At 49.5% G+C, this 16,138-nt stretch overlaps 2 protein-coding genes across 7 annotated transcripts in view; one reads left to right on the top strand and one right to left on the bottom strand.

Annotated features, from left to right (window-relative positions):
* Window positions 1–3,347, bottom strand: part of TAF1C (TATA-box binding protein associated factor, RNA polymerase I subunit C) — a 9,023-nt gene extending 5,676 nt beyond the window's left edge. For 3 of the 6 annotated variants that reach the window (XM_025042756.1, XM_015600628.2, XM_015600624.2), the window contains exons 1-2: window positions 3,179–3,327; window positions 795–933 (exon numbers count right to left, since the gene is read on the bottom strand). The gene's annotated coding sequence lies outside the window, so the exon portion shown is untranslated. Of the gene's footprint in view, window positions 1–794; window positions 934–2,797; window positions 3,156–3,178 lie in introns of those variants that run through there. The other 3 variants (XM_015600626.2, XM_015600625.2, XM_015600627.1) reach the window with 3 other exon arrangements.
* Window positions 3,348–7,187: 3,840 nt separating this feature from the next.
* Window positions 7,188–13,003, top strand: ADAD2 (adenosine deaminase domain containing 2). The gene is made up of 10 exons (XM_006926720.1): window positions 7,188–7,638; window positions 10,499–10,639; window positions 10,941–10,988; window positions 11,080–11,205; window positions 11,300–11,450; window positions 11,533–11,700; window positions 11,817–12,046; window positions 12,150–12,393; window positions 12,690–12,810; window positions 12,899–13,003. Exons 1-10 carry the CDS (start codon window positions 7,188–7,190, stop codon window positions 13,001–13,003), a joined length of 1,785 nt encoding a protein of 594 aa, XP_006926782.1.
* The last annotated feature ends 3,135 nt before the right edge of the window (window positions 13,004–16,138 follow it).

Here is a 16,138-nt window from a genome sequence, read left to right on the forward strand (position 1 = left end):
TCCACCTGATTCTCATGTCCACTCAGGACCCCTTGTGGTCACTTATTGAGGGCACCCACAGGCCACTCCCCGCTGCAGGGTGGTTCAGCTCAAACACGCGGAGGACTTGGAAGAGGCAGCATGCCAGGCTCCTGGAGGGGGCCGATTCGACTTAAGCCCTTTCTTGTCAAGGAAGCACCACTGCTCCCCTCCCCAGCCCCCCACTTTCTCTCTTGATTTTCGCACCCACTTGTCTCTGTCTGGTGTAATTCTTAGCCAGCTTGTCTCCAGTAGCAGCCAGATGGCTTAGGCTGCCAGGGAAAGAACTGGTGTCCTTCCTGTCCCAGGAGGTCTCCCCTCCCCGCCTCATCCCACTGCGCTGTTTCGGCATACTTTTGGTTTTGCTCAAAGCTGTTATCGTACTTCGGTCTGTTCACTGTCTATTCTCGCTCAACCCAACTCTAAGTACCACGGGGCAGGGATCGTATCTGACTTAGTCACTCTGAACACCCAGGGCCTAAGGAGGTATCTGGCACGTTGTAGGGGCTGTTCAATGAGTATTTGTTGAACAAATAGAGGAAGGAAAGGCTGGGGGAAAGGGAGGTAAGAAAGAGCGAGCCAACAGCTCCCACTGAGTGAACCCTCTGTGGATGGCAGGTTGTCCCATGGACGCCAAAGGAGGGGATTCTGGCTCAGCCTGTGTCTTAGCAGACACATCACCCTATACTCCTGCCAACTGGTGTGAATGCTAGAAAACGGGGGCCGAGTGAAGGCGCCCACCCCAGAGCCTCCAGGGCTCTCCCCACCATCCCTACCTCGGCGTCCTGGGGTAGGGACTCTGGCAGCGTCAGTGCATCTCTCCAGCTGCACATGAAGGACGTGTCAGGGACATCACTCAGACCAAGTGGGCCGGTCATAAACAATGTGGGGCGGAAGGAGCTGGGGAAGTCCATCCTGGAAAGCAAGAACCACACATCACGCTGGCCTTCTCAAACGCCTGAGTCTAACCAACAGTCTCCAGGGTTCCGGGGAGGGTAAAATGTGCCCTCAGAAGAGTATACTTTCTTTGGAGAAGCAGATAATCAAGAACAAATGAGTATGTAGCCTACTGTCAAATATAAAACCAACAACCACCCATGAGGGAAGAGATGGCAATGGGCCGAAGGTTTTAGTGACGGTAACCAGGGAAAACCTTGGTGTGGTGTTTGGCAGAGCCTGAACCTAATGAGGGAGAGAACCACACAGACACCTGGGAAGAGAGTTCCTAGCAGAATAAATAGCAAGTGCAAAAATCCTGGGGCAGGAAGTGTTTGAGCAATAAAGAAGAGGCCATAGAATGAATGAGGAGGAAGAGTGGTAGGGGATGAAGTCGGATAGGTGGCGAGGGGTCAGCTTCTACCATAGCTCGTAGGTATTACAATTACATATTTGTAGACTACGTGCCCTACACTCCAGGCTACACTCCCAAGACTAACTCAAGTTCCCCAAAGCTAGGGACCGAGTCTAATTAGTCTGTCTTTTCACTGTCAAGGACAGTACCTTCCAGGAAATGCACTATGTGTTGAATAAAAATAAATTTAGTGAAAGGGCTTTGCTAAACAGAAAGTGCTCTAAAAGTAGCAACACAATTCCTCTTTTTTTATTAACAGCAAAAATAACAGCAGTGCTCATTTATTGAGTGCAAACATCTACCGGACATGGTAATACATGATTTACTCTTCTATTCTCCCTATTTTGGAGTTTAGGACACTGAGACTCAGGCAAGAAGCAACTGCCCAAGATCAAAAGCTTAACCCCCCCATCCAATTCAAAGTCCAAGTTCTGCACTGCTACTCTCCTGTGCATCTAAAAGCAAATACTAGCATTAGGGTCTTAGTAAGCACAAATCTTTTCCCTTGGAAGTGCCGCTGCATTTTATCCATTTATTCTGTAAATTCAGTGTATCCATGTATCTTCAGGCCATGTGAAATGCACATCACATAGTAAATGACAGTAAATACTTGCAAATGAATGAATATGTTTCTCTAGCACGTCGGCCTCATTCTAATTGTGCCTTATACATAGTCTTATCTCTTCCAGTAGCCTGCAAGCTCTCCAAGAACAGGGACTGTTTCTGACTTATTCCCAAGTTAGTGGTGTCTAGCTGCTGCTGTCATTCTCTTTTCCATGACCAGAGAAGACAGTGGCAGGAATCAAGGAGATGCTCAGTGAGTCTTTGTGAAAAACATTGGCTTCCATAGGACTGTCTTACTGATTGCAGTTAAGGCGCACCCAAGCCTTCCAGAGGTGGCTGTATCCCTGATAAATCAGCACATACACACAAAAGTCTCCAGCTCATCTCTTGTGCCTGGGATCCAATCACACAGAGCCCCTCTAGATTCTTCTTCACCATGCTTCTTTTCACCACAGGGCTTCTACACACATTCTCTCTGCTTAGAATAATTGCCAGCGCCCTTTCTATCTACAATATCCTACCCATCCTTCAGATTTCGAGTCAGAAAGCCTCTCTCAGTTCTCCAACCCATCCTCCCACAACACACTGCATGCTTCCTCCAGAACACGCACTGTAATTTGTAATTACATATTTAAACATGAAGCTTTTTTTTTTTTAACTGCTCTAATAGTCTCCACGAGGAAGAGACTTTATTTATGCCCAGTGCCTTGGTATTTACTACATGGTAACAATCAGTATAAGTAAGCTGAAGGAATGAATGAACAAAAGGAGAAAGGACAGCCTCAAACTCAGGGATTCTGAAGGCGCTGGTGGAGCCCACGACCTCAGAAACGCCCCACAGACAACTCAACTTCCCAATCTCACCGGAGGTTCTCAAGGCCCCTTCAGATTTCCAAGGCTGCATTACTGCCATGGCGGCACACGACAGAAAGTGAGACTGTAGCAGGGGATGGATGAGGAAATCCGGACGGTTCCTCCCCTCACACACGTCTTCCCTACCCACTCTATCTCCGGGTCCCAGAAATTCAACAGTAGAGGACTCTCGTCTAGCGCTGTGTAGCAGATAGCTGCTGCCGCTCTTTACTTCTCTACGAGCTAGAGACTAATAACCCAATCTGTAGGTGTTGGATGACCTGTCCCAAAGGCACGCAGCTTGGGGCCCGTGGACCCGCTCAGAGGGCAGACCCAAGCTCTCCTCCCAGCTCCGGGACCACCTTCTCTCTGCCGCCCGGCACGAGCACTTACGTTACCCGGGACTCGCCGTGCTCGTCTAGGAAATGGACCTCCGCGTGATGCTCATGTGACCTTCGTAACACGAGGGAGCCCAAAGCGACACCCTACCTTCAGCAACTTTCTATAATCAGCCCCATAGCATCAGCAATTAATGGTCTTCCGGGCCGGAACGGAAGTGCTCTCTCGAGGCAGGAAATCCCGCCTCCTAGTCTGGCTTCAGGGGCGACCTACAGCGCCACCTCCCGGGCGGAGGGGGAATGGGAGCGGAGGCGGTGCTGAGTACAGCAAAAATAAAATCTCAAATCCTAATAGTGAAGGCTGTTTTGTGGAGAGTTCGAATCCCACCTATGCTTAACTATTTTTTTTATTTCGAAGGGTTCTTTTGAGTATTAAATTAGTTCATTCAACAAACACTGAGCACCTACTATGAACTGGGCACTGTATTAGTCAGTAGGAATCCTAATGATTGTCTTAATACCCTATTACGCAGACTTTACAAATTAGGGTACAGGTATGCCTGGGAATGCATAAGGCTTTCCCAGTGGTCAGGCAAGTATAGCTTTAGACATTGATTCTCAAATTCTGGCAGGCATCAACATCACTTGGAGAACATGTTAAAACACAGGTTTCTGATTCAGTGAGGCTGGGGTAGGGCCTGATAATTTGTGTTGCTAAGTTCTCAGGTGATGCTGATTCAGCTTGTTTGGGGGCCAAGCTTTTAGAACTGTGAAATTATAAGTCTTACAATTGTCTTAACCCAAAGGCTCTGAAACTTGATCACATTAGAAGCCCCTGGAGGATGTGTTAAGTCAACTTGTTGGGCCCCACCCCCAGAGTTTCTGGTTCAGTAGGCCTGGGATGTGATCCAAGAATTTACATTTCTAATGAGTTCCCAAGTGATGCTCCTGCTTCTGGTCCAGGCACCACACTTTGAGAACCATTACTTTAAAGAATCGATTTCCAAATTCTCAGCTTCCATCTATACAGTTTTTATCTGAAAGATCCTTGGAATCAGATGTTTCTCCGTTTGCATCTCCCCAATCACTTTTTCCCCAATCTTGGAGTATTGTCCGAGGCGGGCACTGAACAAGGGGGCAATTCCAAAAGGCAGTGTTCCTGCAGGAGAGAGTCACCGTAAGACTAAGAAAAGCAGGTTCAGTAAGAAGTAATGATGAAAGGGTGCAGGAGGGAGAATTTGGGGGCTAACAATATTTTCTTTGTTCATCTGAGTGCTGGTTACATAGGTGTGTTCAATGTGTGAAAATTTATCGAATGATTTGTACACTTTTCTGTTCATATGTTTTACTTCAATAGTCTTTTTTAAAAAGAAAAAAGAAAATACTGCTGGCTGTTAACAAATTATCTCATTGAGACTTTAACTTCTTGGTTAGGCTAAGTGCCTTCCCAGCTACCTATCTTAGAAATAGAATTCAGAAGTCACTCTAGGAGGACAGGAATTCTGTCTCTGTTGGTCACCAATGCATCTCAAACAACTAGAAGAACAGATGCTTGATAAATATTTGAATAATGAAAAGTGGAATGAAACGAGATGGTTCTTCTAAGAAAATATCAACACATTTATTTAAATTGAAGAAATAGACAGTTTCTGATAGAAAGTAAGCCTGATTTAGTTGAGTGGTTTGACTATGAAGACAGCCTTTGCCAGTTAAATCATTTGGAAAGTGTTTTTCATAAATGGAATAAGCTTAGTCTGCATCCACATGGTTTTGGTGAAAATATATTAGAAAGATGATTATAATATACAATAAGTTTTAAAACTGCATCTTTGTAATTATTTAAACTTGTGACTAAAAATATTTAGGATACAAAGTTTTCAAAATAATTTTACAGGTATATACGCAAAAAAAATTGAATGCCATTTATATTTGTTTCCTTTTGCTGCTGTAACAAATTATCACAAACGGAGTGGCTTAAAACAACACAATATCACATAGCTGTGGAGGTCAGAAGCCTGAAATGGGTCTCACTGGGCTAAAACCAAGGTGTCAGCAGGGCTATGTTCCTTTCTGGAGGCTTCAGGGGAGAATTGGGTTTGGTTTTGTCCACCCCTCCCCACCGCCTGCCCTTTTCCAGCTTCTAAAAGCTGCTTGCATTTATTGGTTCAACACCTCCTTCCATAGTTAAAGCCAGCAATGGCCCATTGAGGCTTTCTCATGATGCCATTTCTGATTCCAACTCTTCTGTCTCCCTCTTTCCCATTTATGGACCCTTGTAATTACATGGACCTACCCAGGTAACCCAGGATAATCTCCCTATCTTAATCTCAGCTGATTAGAAACCTTAATTCCAACTGCTACCTTAATCCCCCCAGCCATACGATGTAACATATTCCTAGTCAGAGGGGATCAGGACCTGGACATCTTTGAGGAATCATTATTTCTCTTACCAATCTTATGAGACACCCATTCAGCTTCTGCACTGAGGGGCCAATTCCATTTTTTCTTTCTTTCCTTTCTCTAAACAAGCGGTTTCTTTTCTTTTTTTTTTCTGACATATACCTAACACGCAGTAAAGTTCACAAGTCTGAAGTTTAAAGCTTATTGAGTTTTTACATACATAAAAATTCACATAACCACCACCCAGCTCAAGTCATAGAACATTTCCATTACTCCAGAAAATTGCCTGGTGCCGTTTCCCAGTCAATACCCACTTCAAGAAGTAACCACAGTTCTGACTCTTCTCACTATTCATTTTGCCAGTTCAAGAACTTTATATAAATACAATCATGCAGAAGTACTCTTTTTAGTCTGGCTTCTTACATGCAACATGTCTATGAGGTTCATCCATGTTGTGCACATAACAGTAGTTTTTCTATTACTCGGTATGAATATATCATGATTTGTTCATGCAACTTCTAGTTGGTGACATTTCTGGGTTTGGCAACTCTATTCTAAACTCCTTGTGGTTATGGGCAGCCATCACTCCATTTCTGAACACCAGAATTAGGCCTAATTCTGCTCTCTGAACTACACTCCAAAACCAGAATTGTTCTTCCTGGTGCCAATCTTTGAAATGTTTGGGAGGTTGAATCTACTCTGCCCCTAACACCTGCTCTTCCTAAGTTAAACATTCCTGGTTCCACCAACTGCTCTGTATAGGCTCCAGATTCCACACAGCCACAATCCTGGCGAACACTGTCAGACCCAAAGGTAGCAATCTGCAGCAATGGGACAAATCTTAAAGATTGTGAACAGTAGTTGGTTATGTTTTCCCTATCACTGGCTCCTATAAGACTCAATTATATTTTTGGCCCCCTTCTAGCAATTCGGTGTTACATCACAGCAAGCCATATGTACATTGTCTTCATCCCTAATTTCACCGTATTTTTCTTTCTCCTTTATCCCTAGTCACTCATCTTAAAGAGTTGTGGTATTTTTATGAGCTAACTTAAAATCCCTTCTGAAGAAAAAAAGGGCAGGATGCCAAATGTTTAATTTTGGCTAGAGAGCACGTCCGGTTGCATTCTGGAACGTGTACAGTTCACAGTTTTTAAACGAAGATCCTAAAGCTGCTGTGGGACTGCTTCAATTTAGAACACCTTATTTAACGGATGAGTACCTCCAGGCTCAGTTAAGCAGCTGGGGACTGGCTGTTGTCATGGTTGTGGTGTTACACGCAAGCCAGGTGAGACGCCGGACTAGAGTCCCCAACCCCTTTCTTCGTCAACGCTTCCCCAGGACCACGCAAACGTGAAGAGGCCGATGGGAATGCACCCATATTCCCCCTACAACCCCTGCGCCCGAAGCCCCGCCCCAGAAGAGGGGTGTTGGCCAGGTGACCACTCTGTCCACCTCCAGGCTGGCCTTCCAATTGGTTGCGAGCGCTGCCTGCCACAGTTCTGCAGGCTCTCATTGCCAGCAGCAGAGTGGAGGCGGAGCTCGCCACGCGCTATACGCGGCACAACGTGCTCCCCACGCGGGAGCCGGTTGGCGCGTGTAGAAGGGTGCAGGCGTTGCAAGATCAAGCTCGGCCCACTCTCCTCTGGTCCTCACGTTCGGCCATGGCTTCAGCAGCCAGCACGGACGACAGTGGCCGCAGGAAGCCCCGCCTGGCGGCTTCATTGCAGATCAGCCCCGGGCCCAACGCCTGGCGTCCATCAGCTAGCCCGGGTCAAGACCCCTGGGAGCCTGCGCCTGCCCCCAGCGTAGTGGACAATGAGGGGGGCGGGCAGCCGCTGGTCTCGGCTGCTGCGGGAGACGGTGGGCCTCGGGCGGGAGCCGGAGTCGGGGTACTAGGGGCAGCTCAGGCACCGGAAGACTTGGGAGAACAGATGGAAATGTCCCCGAGGGTCTCTGTCCCGCCTGCAGGGCCTGCCGGGGACTTTCCGAAGGCAGCCAGACCCCTGGGCCTACAGCTCAAAGACCCGCCACCTGGCCAGGCCGTGGACTTGCTTGCGCAATACGCGGCCAGTCAGGGCGTCTCCCTGAACTTCCGAGAGGACCAGACAGCAGGTGAGGCCCGGAGGCCTGGGACAGCAGCACGTCTGGGCTAACCCCAGATAAATCAGAGGGGACGTTGAGCTGAGCCTGAGCCTTTGCCTGTCCCCTCCCCACCCAAAGTAGACTCCTGCTGTAAGCAGTATGGTGCTAGTCCACCGGCTACACCGGACATCTAACTGTGGCAGGTCACGGCAGGGTGAACGTTATTCCCATCCGAGAAGCTCGTGAAGGTTAAAAGACGTGCCCCAAGCTACCCAGCCTTTCGCACGTGGTTGTTTTTTGTTTTTGTTTTTTTCTTTTTCAGAGGTCAATTACATGCAATTACAGTCGCCTTTACAGCATTGGAGATGACTGAGTGAGGACCAGCCCCTGACTTAAATACATTATCAATTTGATAATGGGAACACTAGAGATAATCATTACTGCGTCCTTTCCTCTTCCTCAGGGCATCCTTTAAGCCAGTGCATTTCTAGTTTCTAAGGAGATAGCAAGATAATCATTGCTTTTGGGAATTTTTGTGAAAGTATCTAAGAGACTCCCAAATGAACAGCTCAAAAAGAAATAATGTATTAAATATGTCCCTAGGATTTGCTTTAATCAGGTGTGGTAGGACAGCAGACATAGAAATGATGGTTATGAAGGAAGAAGTAAATAGTCACAGATCCCTCAAAACAAGGCACAGCTCACCACACAGGGCCATGTGTGAAGGGACCAAGGTGGGTCAGGGGGCAGAAGAGACTGGAAAGAGCAGGTTCCAGAGCCTTTTTGGGGTTTTTCTTGGGAAGAAATGGTTGAAGCAATGCAGGTAGGCTGAGTAAGCTTAGGATTGAGTAAGGCAAAACAGTGAGTAAATTTAGGGATTCTAGGGATGGTCCCTAGTTGTCTAATACATGGCCCTAGGGTAAGGATATGAGGAATATTGGCTTGAGTGAGAGTTTGATGGTTGGGATGTGAGCTCTAGATTGCTTGTTTTTTATATCAAAGGCATGCTTGCAGGGGAGTCATTTGCTATCTCTAGAAAATAGGTAGCCTCGGGAGGGGTGGTCTCTACAGGATCAAGAGCCCAAATGCCAGGGCATCAAGAATACAGAAAATAAGGAAATGGATTCAATACAGATGATAATGTCCAACATTCATGGGTTCTGGATGATGGGCCAGGCACTGTCTGAAGGACTCCAGTCACGTTAACTCATTGAGTCCTCACTGTTCCTTAAAGCAGGTTCAATACTGTTGCTACCATTCTACAGATGGGAAGACGGGCCAGAGAGGCGGTAGCTGCGTGCCTACAGCTGTGTGAGCCCAGGCAGATTTTTTCGGAGCCTAAGCTGAACCACAGGATTGTATTGCCCCTCTTTCTGCTTGACATTTCCCTTTCCACTGTTTATGTGGGTAGGCACGGTTTTGAGTCACTTTTATTTTTATTTTCTATTTTTACAGAATTTCAAAGAATAGTATAAATGAATTCCCACAAACTCTTCACCCAAATTCTCCACTTAACATTTGCCACCTTTGCTTTGTATGTCTCTGTCCATTCTATATATTTATATATGAATATCCACATTATTATTTTTTTATTAATCTGAAAGTTAATTTACCCCTTAAACTCTTTAGTGTGTATTTCCTAAGAACAAGGACATTGCTTTATAACTGCAAGACAACGATCAAATTCTAGAAATTTAAACATTAATATAATAAATACCATTACCTGATTACCAGTCACATTCAAATTTTGCCAATTGTCCCAATAATGGCCCCCCAACCCACCGTGAACGATTACATTTAGCTGTCACACTTCTTTAATCTCCTTTTATCAGAAGCGATTGTCTTTATCTTCAGAACGTTGATGTTTATGAAGAGTCAGGGCCAGTTGTTTTGTAGAATGCCCTTACACTGGGGTTTGTCTGTTTCCTCAGGCTTGGGTTCAAGCTGTGCTTTATTGGCTGGAGGCCTGTGATCTGTTTGTCCAACCAATGGTGATGGTAGCTGGGAGGGCCTGAGGTGGCATCCTACAGGTGTCTTTACTTTCCCCTTCGTGCTTAATTAGTCATGGGGGGAATGGGTGGCGTCTGGAAATGGTGTGAATATTCTGTTCCCCATGACAGTCACCTTGTGGTTTTAGTGTCCTTTGATCACTGTTGCCAGGTTTAGTTATTGCCATGCTAGCTGCCATGCGCTGGTATTCTGATGCCAGTGTTCCTTTTGCATCTACCCTTTGGCATCTTTGATGCTCTTTTAAAGTAGGTGAATCTGAGCACTAGCGAGCAGTGCCTAGGTGCGGATTTTCTTCTAAAAGGGCAGTCCTTTTGAGAAACAATTTAGTAGCAAGTACCAGCGACCGCCATGAACTAAGTTTATGCCCTTTGACCACGTGAACCCAGTTCTAGGATTTCCACCAGTCTGTTTTGTGTCATAAGTAACACCTAAAGTGATAGGGTTTGATAGACAAACCTTTCAAACATGGAAGAGAAATAAAGCTGTGTGTCTGGGGAAAGGCAGGGGTTGCAATGTGCTCAGGGTCCTCATCCCAAGAACAGCATGGCCCTGAATCTGGGTTCTGGCACTACCTGGGTACACTGTCCGCCCTTTGTGTACCCCTCTATAAAATGGGATCTTACAGGCCTATTTCAGAGGGGCTTAGGAGGATTCTCTGTGTGATGATGGGCCCAGTCCACCAAAGCACGTGCTGTGCCTGGTGCAGGAATTGGCAGTCTGTCTCCTTATCATTCTGGCTGTCCTCGGTCTCAGATGTCAGGAGGAAGCACAGCTGACAGCTGCTGTGGCTCAGGTGGGGCAGATGTCGTGGCCCTCCTAGAAAGGGCCCACAACGGGCATGACGTGCAAGGCACTGCTTCACGGCCCCCTCCTTCCCTAGATCCCCGCTTCCCCTTTTCTGTGTGCGTGGAACTGGATGGGGTGGCCTGCCCCACGGGCACTGCCAGCAGCAAGAAGGAAGCCAAACAGCAGGCGGCTCTCTCTGCCCTCAGCTACATCCAGAGTCAGATGGCGAGCCCAGGTGAGGGGGCAGGTGTCCCAGGTGACCGAGCCCCAACTGGTGGGAGGCAGGGGGCTGAAACACTGTGTTTGTGCACGTGTGTGGGGACAGGGTGAGTTGCTGCAGAGACCATCTGGGCATCGGGACTGGCCTTTCAAGGAGCTGGGGGCAGGGACTGCTAGGAGAACAGCCCAGGAACTGGTTTCTGGAAGATGAACCCCCCGCACCACCACCACAATGGAACTTCTTGGCTTCCTGAACGACAAAGGACAGGAGGGCAGACCCAGGACAATGGTAACCCACCCCCTTGTCTCTCTTCCAGAGCCCCCCAAAACCCCCAGCAAGCCTCCACCTAGCTCCGTGAGTATAGGTAGGTGGGCCCCTGTTGACCCAACTCCTGTGGCGAGGGGAGTGGCATGGCCTGCGGGGGTCCCCACCTCTATCCTTTCCCCCATGTGCAGAGAACATTCTGACCCACGAGCAGCGCTGCGCAGCTGTGGTCAGCGCTGGCTTTGACCGCCTGGTGGACGAGACCTCACCGTACCGGGCCTGTAAGGGGACCGTGGCGGCCGTCATCCTGGAGAGAGGTAGCGGTTGCCCTGCCCCTCACCCACGCACCTCAGAAGGCCCCTGTGGGGCCCTCGTCTTAGGCCGGGCGATCTCTGCCTTCTCCCCTTGCAGAGGTCCCAGGCGCCAGGGGTCACGCCAAGGAGATCTACGAGCTGGTGGCACTGGGCACAGGCAGCAGCAGCTGTGCTGGCTGGCTGGAGTTCTCGGGCCGGCAGCTCCACGACTGCCATGGTCTGGTCATCGCTCGGCGGGCCCTGCTGAGGTGAAGGGCGGACAGGGTGGGCACTCGGTGGCAGCCTTAGGCAGGATGCAGCATCTCCCAGCGGCTCTTCTGTCTCTCCCAGATTCTTGTTCCGGCAGCTCTTGCTGGTGACACAGGGAGGCCCCAAGGGCAGGGAGCGGTCTGTGCTGGCCCCCCAGCCGGGACCTGGGGCCCCGTTCACCCTTAAGCCCCGGATCTTCCTACACATCTACATCAGCAACACCCCCAAGGGAGCTGCTCATGATATCTAGTATGTGAAGAGCCACTGTGGGTGTGGTCAGATTGGGAAAGACGGTGTCAGGTGGGGTCAGAAGACCAGCTCTGGCTCTTGTGCCCAATGTCCTGTTTCCTCCTCTGCCTCTGCAGCCTCCCACCATCCCCAGAGAGCCGTCTCCTTCACAGCACCCCCTTCCGCCTGCAGGCCCATATCCAAGGGGAGCTGAAGCCCGTGTGCTACGTGGCACCCGCACTCCGGGACACCCACGTGGGCTGCCTTTCGGCCAGTGACAAGCTGGCACGCTGGGCTGTGCTGGGGCTGGGCAGTGCCCTGCTAGCCCACTTCTTGCCCCCGCTCTATGCCACCAGCCTTGTCCTGGGTGAGGACCCTGAGGGGCGTGAGGGTGGAAGGTGGACTATGGGTGGTGTGTGGGAGAGGGTGGTGATGACTCAAACCTTGTTGTGTGTCTTCTGCCGCCACAGCTGACCCCTGCCACGACCCCCCGACTCTGAGCAATGCCATCCACACCCGGCCCAGCCTAGACAGTGTCTTGGGGTCACACCTGCCACCTCCCTACACCCGTACCACACTGCACCTGTTTTCAGGGCCCCCCGTGGGTCCCTGTGACCCCTCTCCCAACACCTGCCATGACCTGAGCCTCAACTGGAGCCTGGGGGACCCTGATGTCGAGGTTGTGGATGTGACTACCGGGCGTGTGAAGGCCGAGTGAGAAAGGCCCGTGGGTGGGCTGGAGAAGGGGTCTGGTGGTGAGGGCTCCCCATCTCCCTGCCTGTGAGATAAGAGCATGCATCGAGCCACCAGCTTGGGTCCTAATCCCAGCTCAGCCTCTTACAGCTCTATGACCATGGCCTGCGCTTCTGTTACCCACCCATGACACCCCACGATATCCCCTGAGATTGTCATGACTTGAAAGGAGATGGTGTGAGGGGCGTGGTGCGGGTGTTAGTTCAGTTCATCTTTTCCTTCCTCTGATCTCCCTGTTCTTTTCTCTCCATCTCCAGTGCTGCCCCTGGGCCTCCCTCCCGCCTCTGCAAGGCGGCCTTTCTCCGGGCCTTCCGCCAGGCCGCCCAAGCTCTCGGGAAGTCCCACCTCCTGGCCTTGAAGACCTATGAGGAGGCCAAGGTCAGCTGCTCCCCCACCCCTCCCGCCCTCTTCCTTCTGCACCCCCAGCAAGCACCATCTCTTCACACCCTCTCATCTCTTGCCCTAGGCTGGGACCTACCAGGAGGCACGCCAGCAGCTGTCTCTCCTCCTGGAACAGCAGGGCCTGGGGGCTTGGCCTTCAAAACCATTGGTGGGCAAATTCAGAAGCTGAAACAGACCTCAGGCCTGAGGTCCGTGAGCCGAGCTGGACCCTCCTGGAGGAGCGCTGTTCCTGGGGGAGGGGTGGGGAATGGTTGGAGCTGAGTAGAGCTACACAGGGTGAAATCGGGATTGGAGGGAGGGACATGATGTGGTGGAGGGATGGGGGCTGCTGCGGATTTGGGCTTGAATAAAGCTGTTTCTGGTGCTTCTGTGTGTTTGCTGTTTGGCGGGTAGGGGTAGCCTGGAGTCCTTTTGTTTATGGAGAAGCCCCTGTCATGGCTGAGCTCTCGGCGGGCGTCTCCTCGCAGAATTACTTTTTGCAATTATTTTTTTACTAATTGCAGCACCAGCCCTAGCTCCTCCCTGCCTTCCAGCCTGCATGCTCCGGGGAGGGCTGAGGCCACGTTGTGCTGGGGCCAGGCTGTTGGCAAGGGGTGTGGGAGCATTCCCTCTTCAGTGTCATGGAGAGTCCAGCCTCCCTTCTTTTCCCAGGACTCTCCCTGGGAGGAGCAGCGGAGAAGGGCAGTGCCTGCTCTTGGGCACCCCCCGCTGGCTAGTTGAGCAAGCTCAGCGAGTCTGAGCATCCCTGCGTTGAAAGGTGCCTGGACCTTGTGAGTGTTGGTAGTCCCTCGTCAGAAGGGAAGGCGGGGCCCTGGGCAGACAGCAGCCCCAGTTCCTGCCCTTAAGGTCCCCTGGATTTCTGCAAGTGGGTAGGGCCTGGAGCCCTGTGGGTGTACTGGGGTGAATAGTGTCCCCCCAAATTCACATTCACGTGAAACCTGTAAAAGACACCTTATTTAGAAATAAGGTCTTTGCAGATGTAATCAAGTTAAGATGAACCTGTAAAAGACACCTTATTTAGAAATACGGTCTTTACAGATGTAATCAAGTTAAGATGAAGTCATACTGGATTAGGGTGGGCCCTGAATCCAATGACTGGGGTCCTTGGAAGAGGTAGACACAGGAGAAGGCCATATGAAGATGGAGGCAGAGATAAGTGTGATGCTACCACAAGCCAAGGAATGCCTGGAGCCACCAGAAGCTGGGACTGTTTTTTTCCCTAGTCTCCAGAAGTAACCAGGCCTGCCAGCACCTTGACTTCAGACTTCTGGCCTCCAGAGCTTGAAGAATAAATGTCTATTGTTTGAAGGCACTCAGTCTGTGGTGTCTTGTATGGCAGCTCTAGGAAGCTAAGCCTCCCACCAACTCTGCACCAGAGAAGCATTTTACAGGTGAGGAAACTGACACGGTGAAGTTGGATATCTATCTTCCAGAAGAGCACATGAGGCCGAGGTAGAGCTGCAGTTCCCAGGGAGGCATCTACTTCCAAGCCCTTCAATCCCAGTGGCTGCCTTGGCTGCTGCTGGATTTGCTTCTGTGACCTTGGACAAAACTCCCAAACTCTTATAAAATGAGAACTCGATGGTACGTTTCCTAAAACTATCTCTAAGGTTCCACGTTCTCACCCTAGCTCTTTCTTAATGGCCACCAGAGATGGGAGACGCAAATCCTCGCGGTTGAAAACAGGAGCTGTGCTGGGAGAGGGTGAGAAAGCGGTGGGAGGACGGGAGAGGGCGCTCCAGGCAGGAGGAGCAAGACGGGTTTTCAGGAATGCGCATGTGCAAAGGACGGGGAGGCGGGCCAGAGGGAGGCTGCGAGGTGGGCCAGAGGGAGGGAAGTTTGAAGCAAGAGGGAGGGTCTCAAAGGGCCGATAAGCACTGAATTTTTTTTTTTTTTTTTGTATAACTGAGAAAACAGTTATTTACTGTTAGCTTCCCCCGCCCCTCAAGGCCAACTTTGAAATGATGATTTCTTGTGATTATTTTTTTTCAGGGAAGGAGAGAATTTTTAAAACACCCAAGCCTATTAGCACATTGTTTTCCCCAGGAGATAATTTAAATTGATTTACTTTTGTGCTGCAATGGTGACTACAACCAAATCCAGAACTATACCAGCCGTTCAAACTGCAGTTTTATGAAATGAGTCTTTGGATATTCATTAATCGCATACTCACTGGGTAAACAAGTTATTCAAAATGACATTAACTCTGCTGTGTTCTGCCAAGTAAGTAATATTTGTCCCCACGTTGCATACATCTGTCTGTCCAATCCTTTCCTCCCAAGACAGTCCTCATTACAGAATATTCGCTCAGTTCCTTTGACTCAGCTTATTTATTACTGCAGAGTGATGATGAACACTGCTTTCGAAATGGAGAGTCTGCTAATGTCTTTTTGGCCTAATCCCCTCTGGGTGAAGTTTTGCCAACACTAGCATATTTAAATCAGGAGGTGATTTAATCTAGCTGAGCCCCACTCAAAGCTGCTTCCTCCAGGACAGATTTGCCATCACTCTCCTGTTCTGTTTCCTGCAGCTCTGAGCTCTGGGGATCTTTTCTGAACCCTGGTCACCCCCTGCATCATGCTGTCCCTCTGCTGTGTATAGTCTTCACCTCTGAACAGAAGTGAGGCCTTAGGAACCCAAGGGGCCACTCCACCTTTCCAAGCCTCAGTTTCCTCGTCTGGCAAATGTGAGTCAGCCACAGATGCAAAGATTGCACGATTATGGTGAAATGAAATGGGACGTGGGCCGAACACTGTTCCTGGCTCTTGGCAGTCCTCAGGCAGCGGCTGTCATCAGTCCTGTCTGCTCTCAGCTACAGAGGTAGACTAATTGTTTCTCTCCATCTCCTTCTGTGAAGTCTCCCACGTAGAAGATGTCCAACAGACAAGTGTTGAATGGAAAATTAATGATGTATAGCAGGAGTTCCCAACCCCCTGGCCACGGACCTGTAAAGTGTGCGGCCTGTTAGGAACCAGGCTACGCAGCAGGATGTAAGCAACAGGCAAGTGAGTGAAGCTTCATCTATATTTGCAGCCGCTCCCCAGCACTAGCATCACCGCCTCAGCTCCACCTCAGATCATCAGGCATCAGATTCTCATAGGAGCACCGGTCCCTGGTGCCAAAAAGGTTGGGGACCGCTGATGTATAGGATCTCTTCTTTACAGGAATGGGTTAGAGGGAGAAAATAGTAACCTTGTTCTAAAATATGGTTTTAGAAAACATTTCAAAATTTTTCATTTTGTTGTGGCCCCTTTTTTCTCTCTGCCCTATATAAGCAGTCAGTAAAACCCAGAGAAAAGTTAGC

The sequence above is a fragment of the Pteropus alecto genome, unplaced genomic scaffold, assembly GCF_000325575.1.
Source record: "Pteropus alecto unplaced genomic scaffold, ASM32557v1 scaffold7, whole genome shotgun sequence".
Lineage (NCBI taxonomy): Eukaryota > Metazoa > Chordata > Mammalia > Chiroptera > Pteropodidae > Pteropus > Pteropus alecto.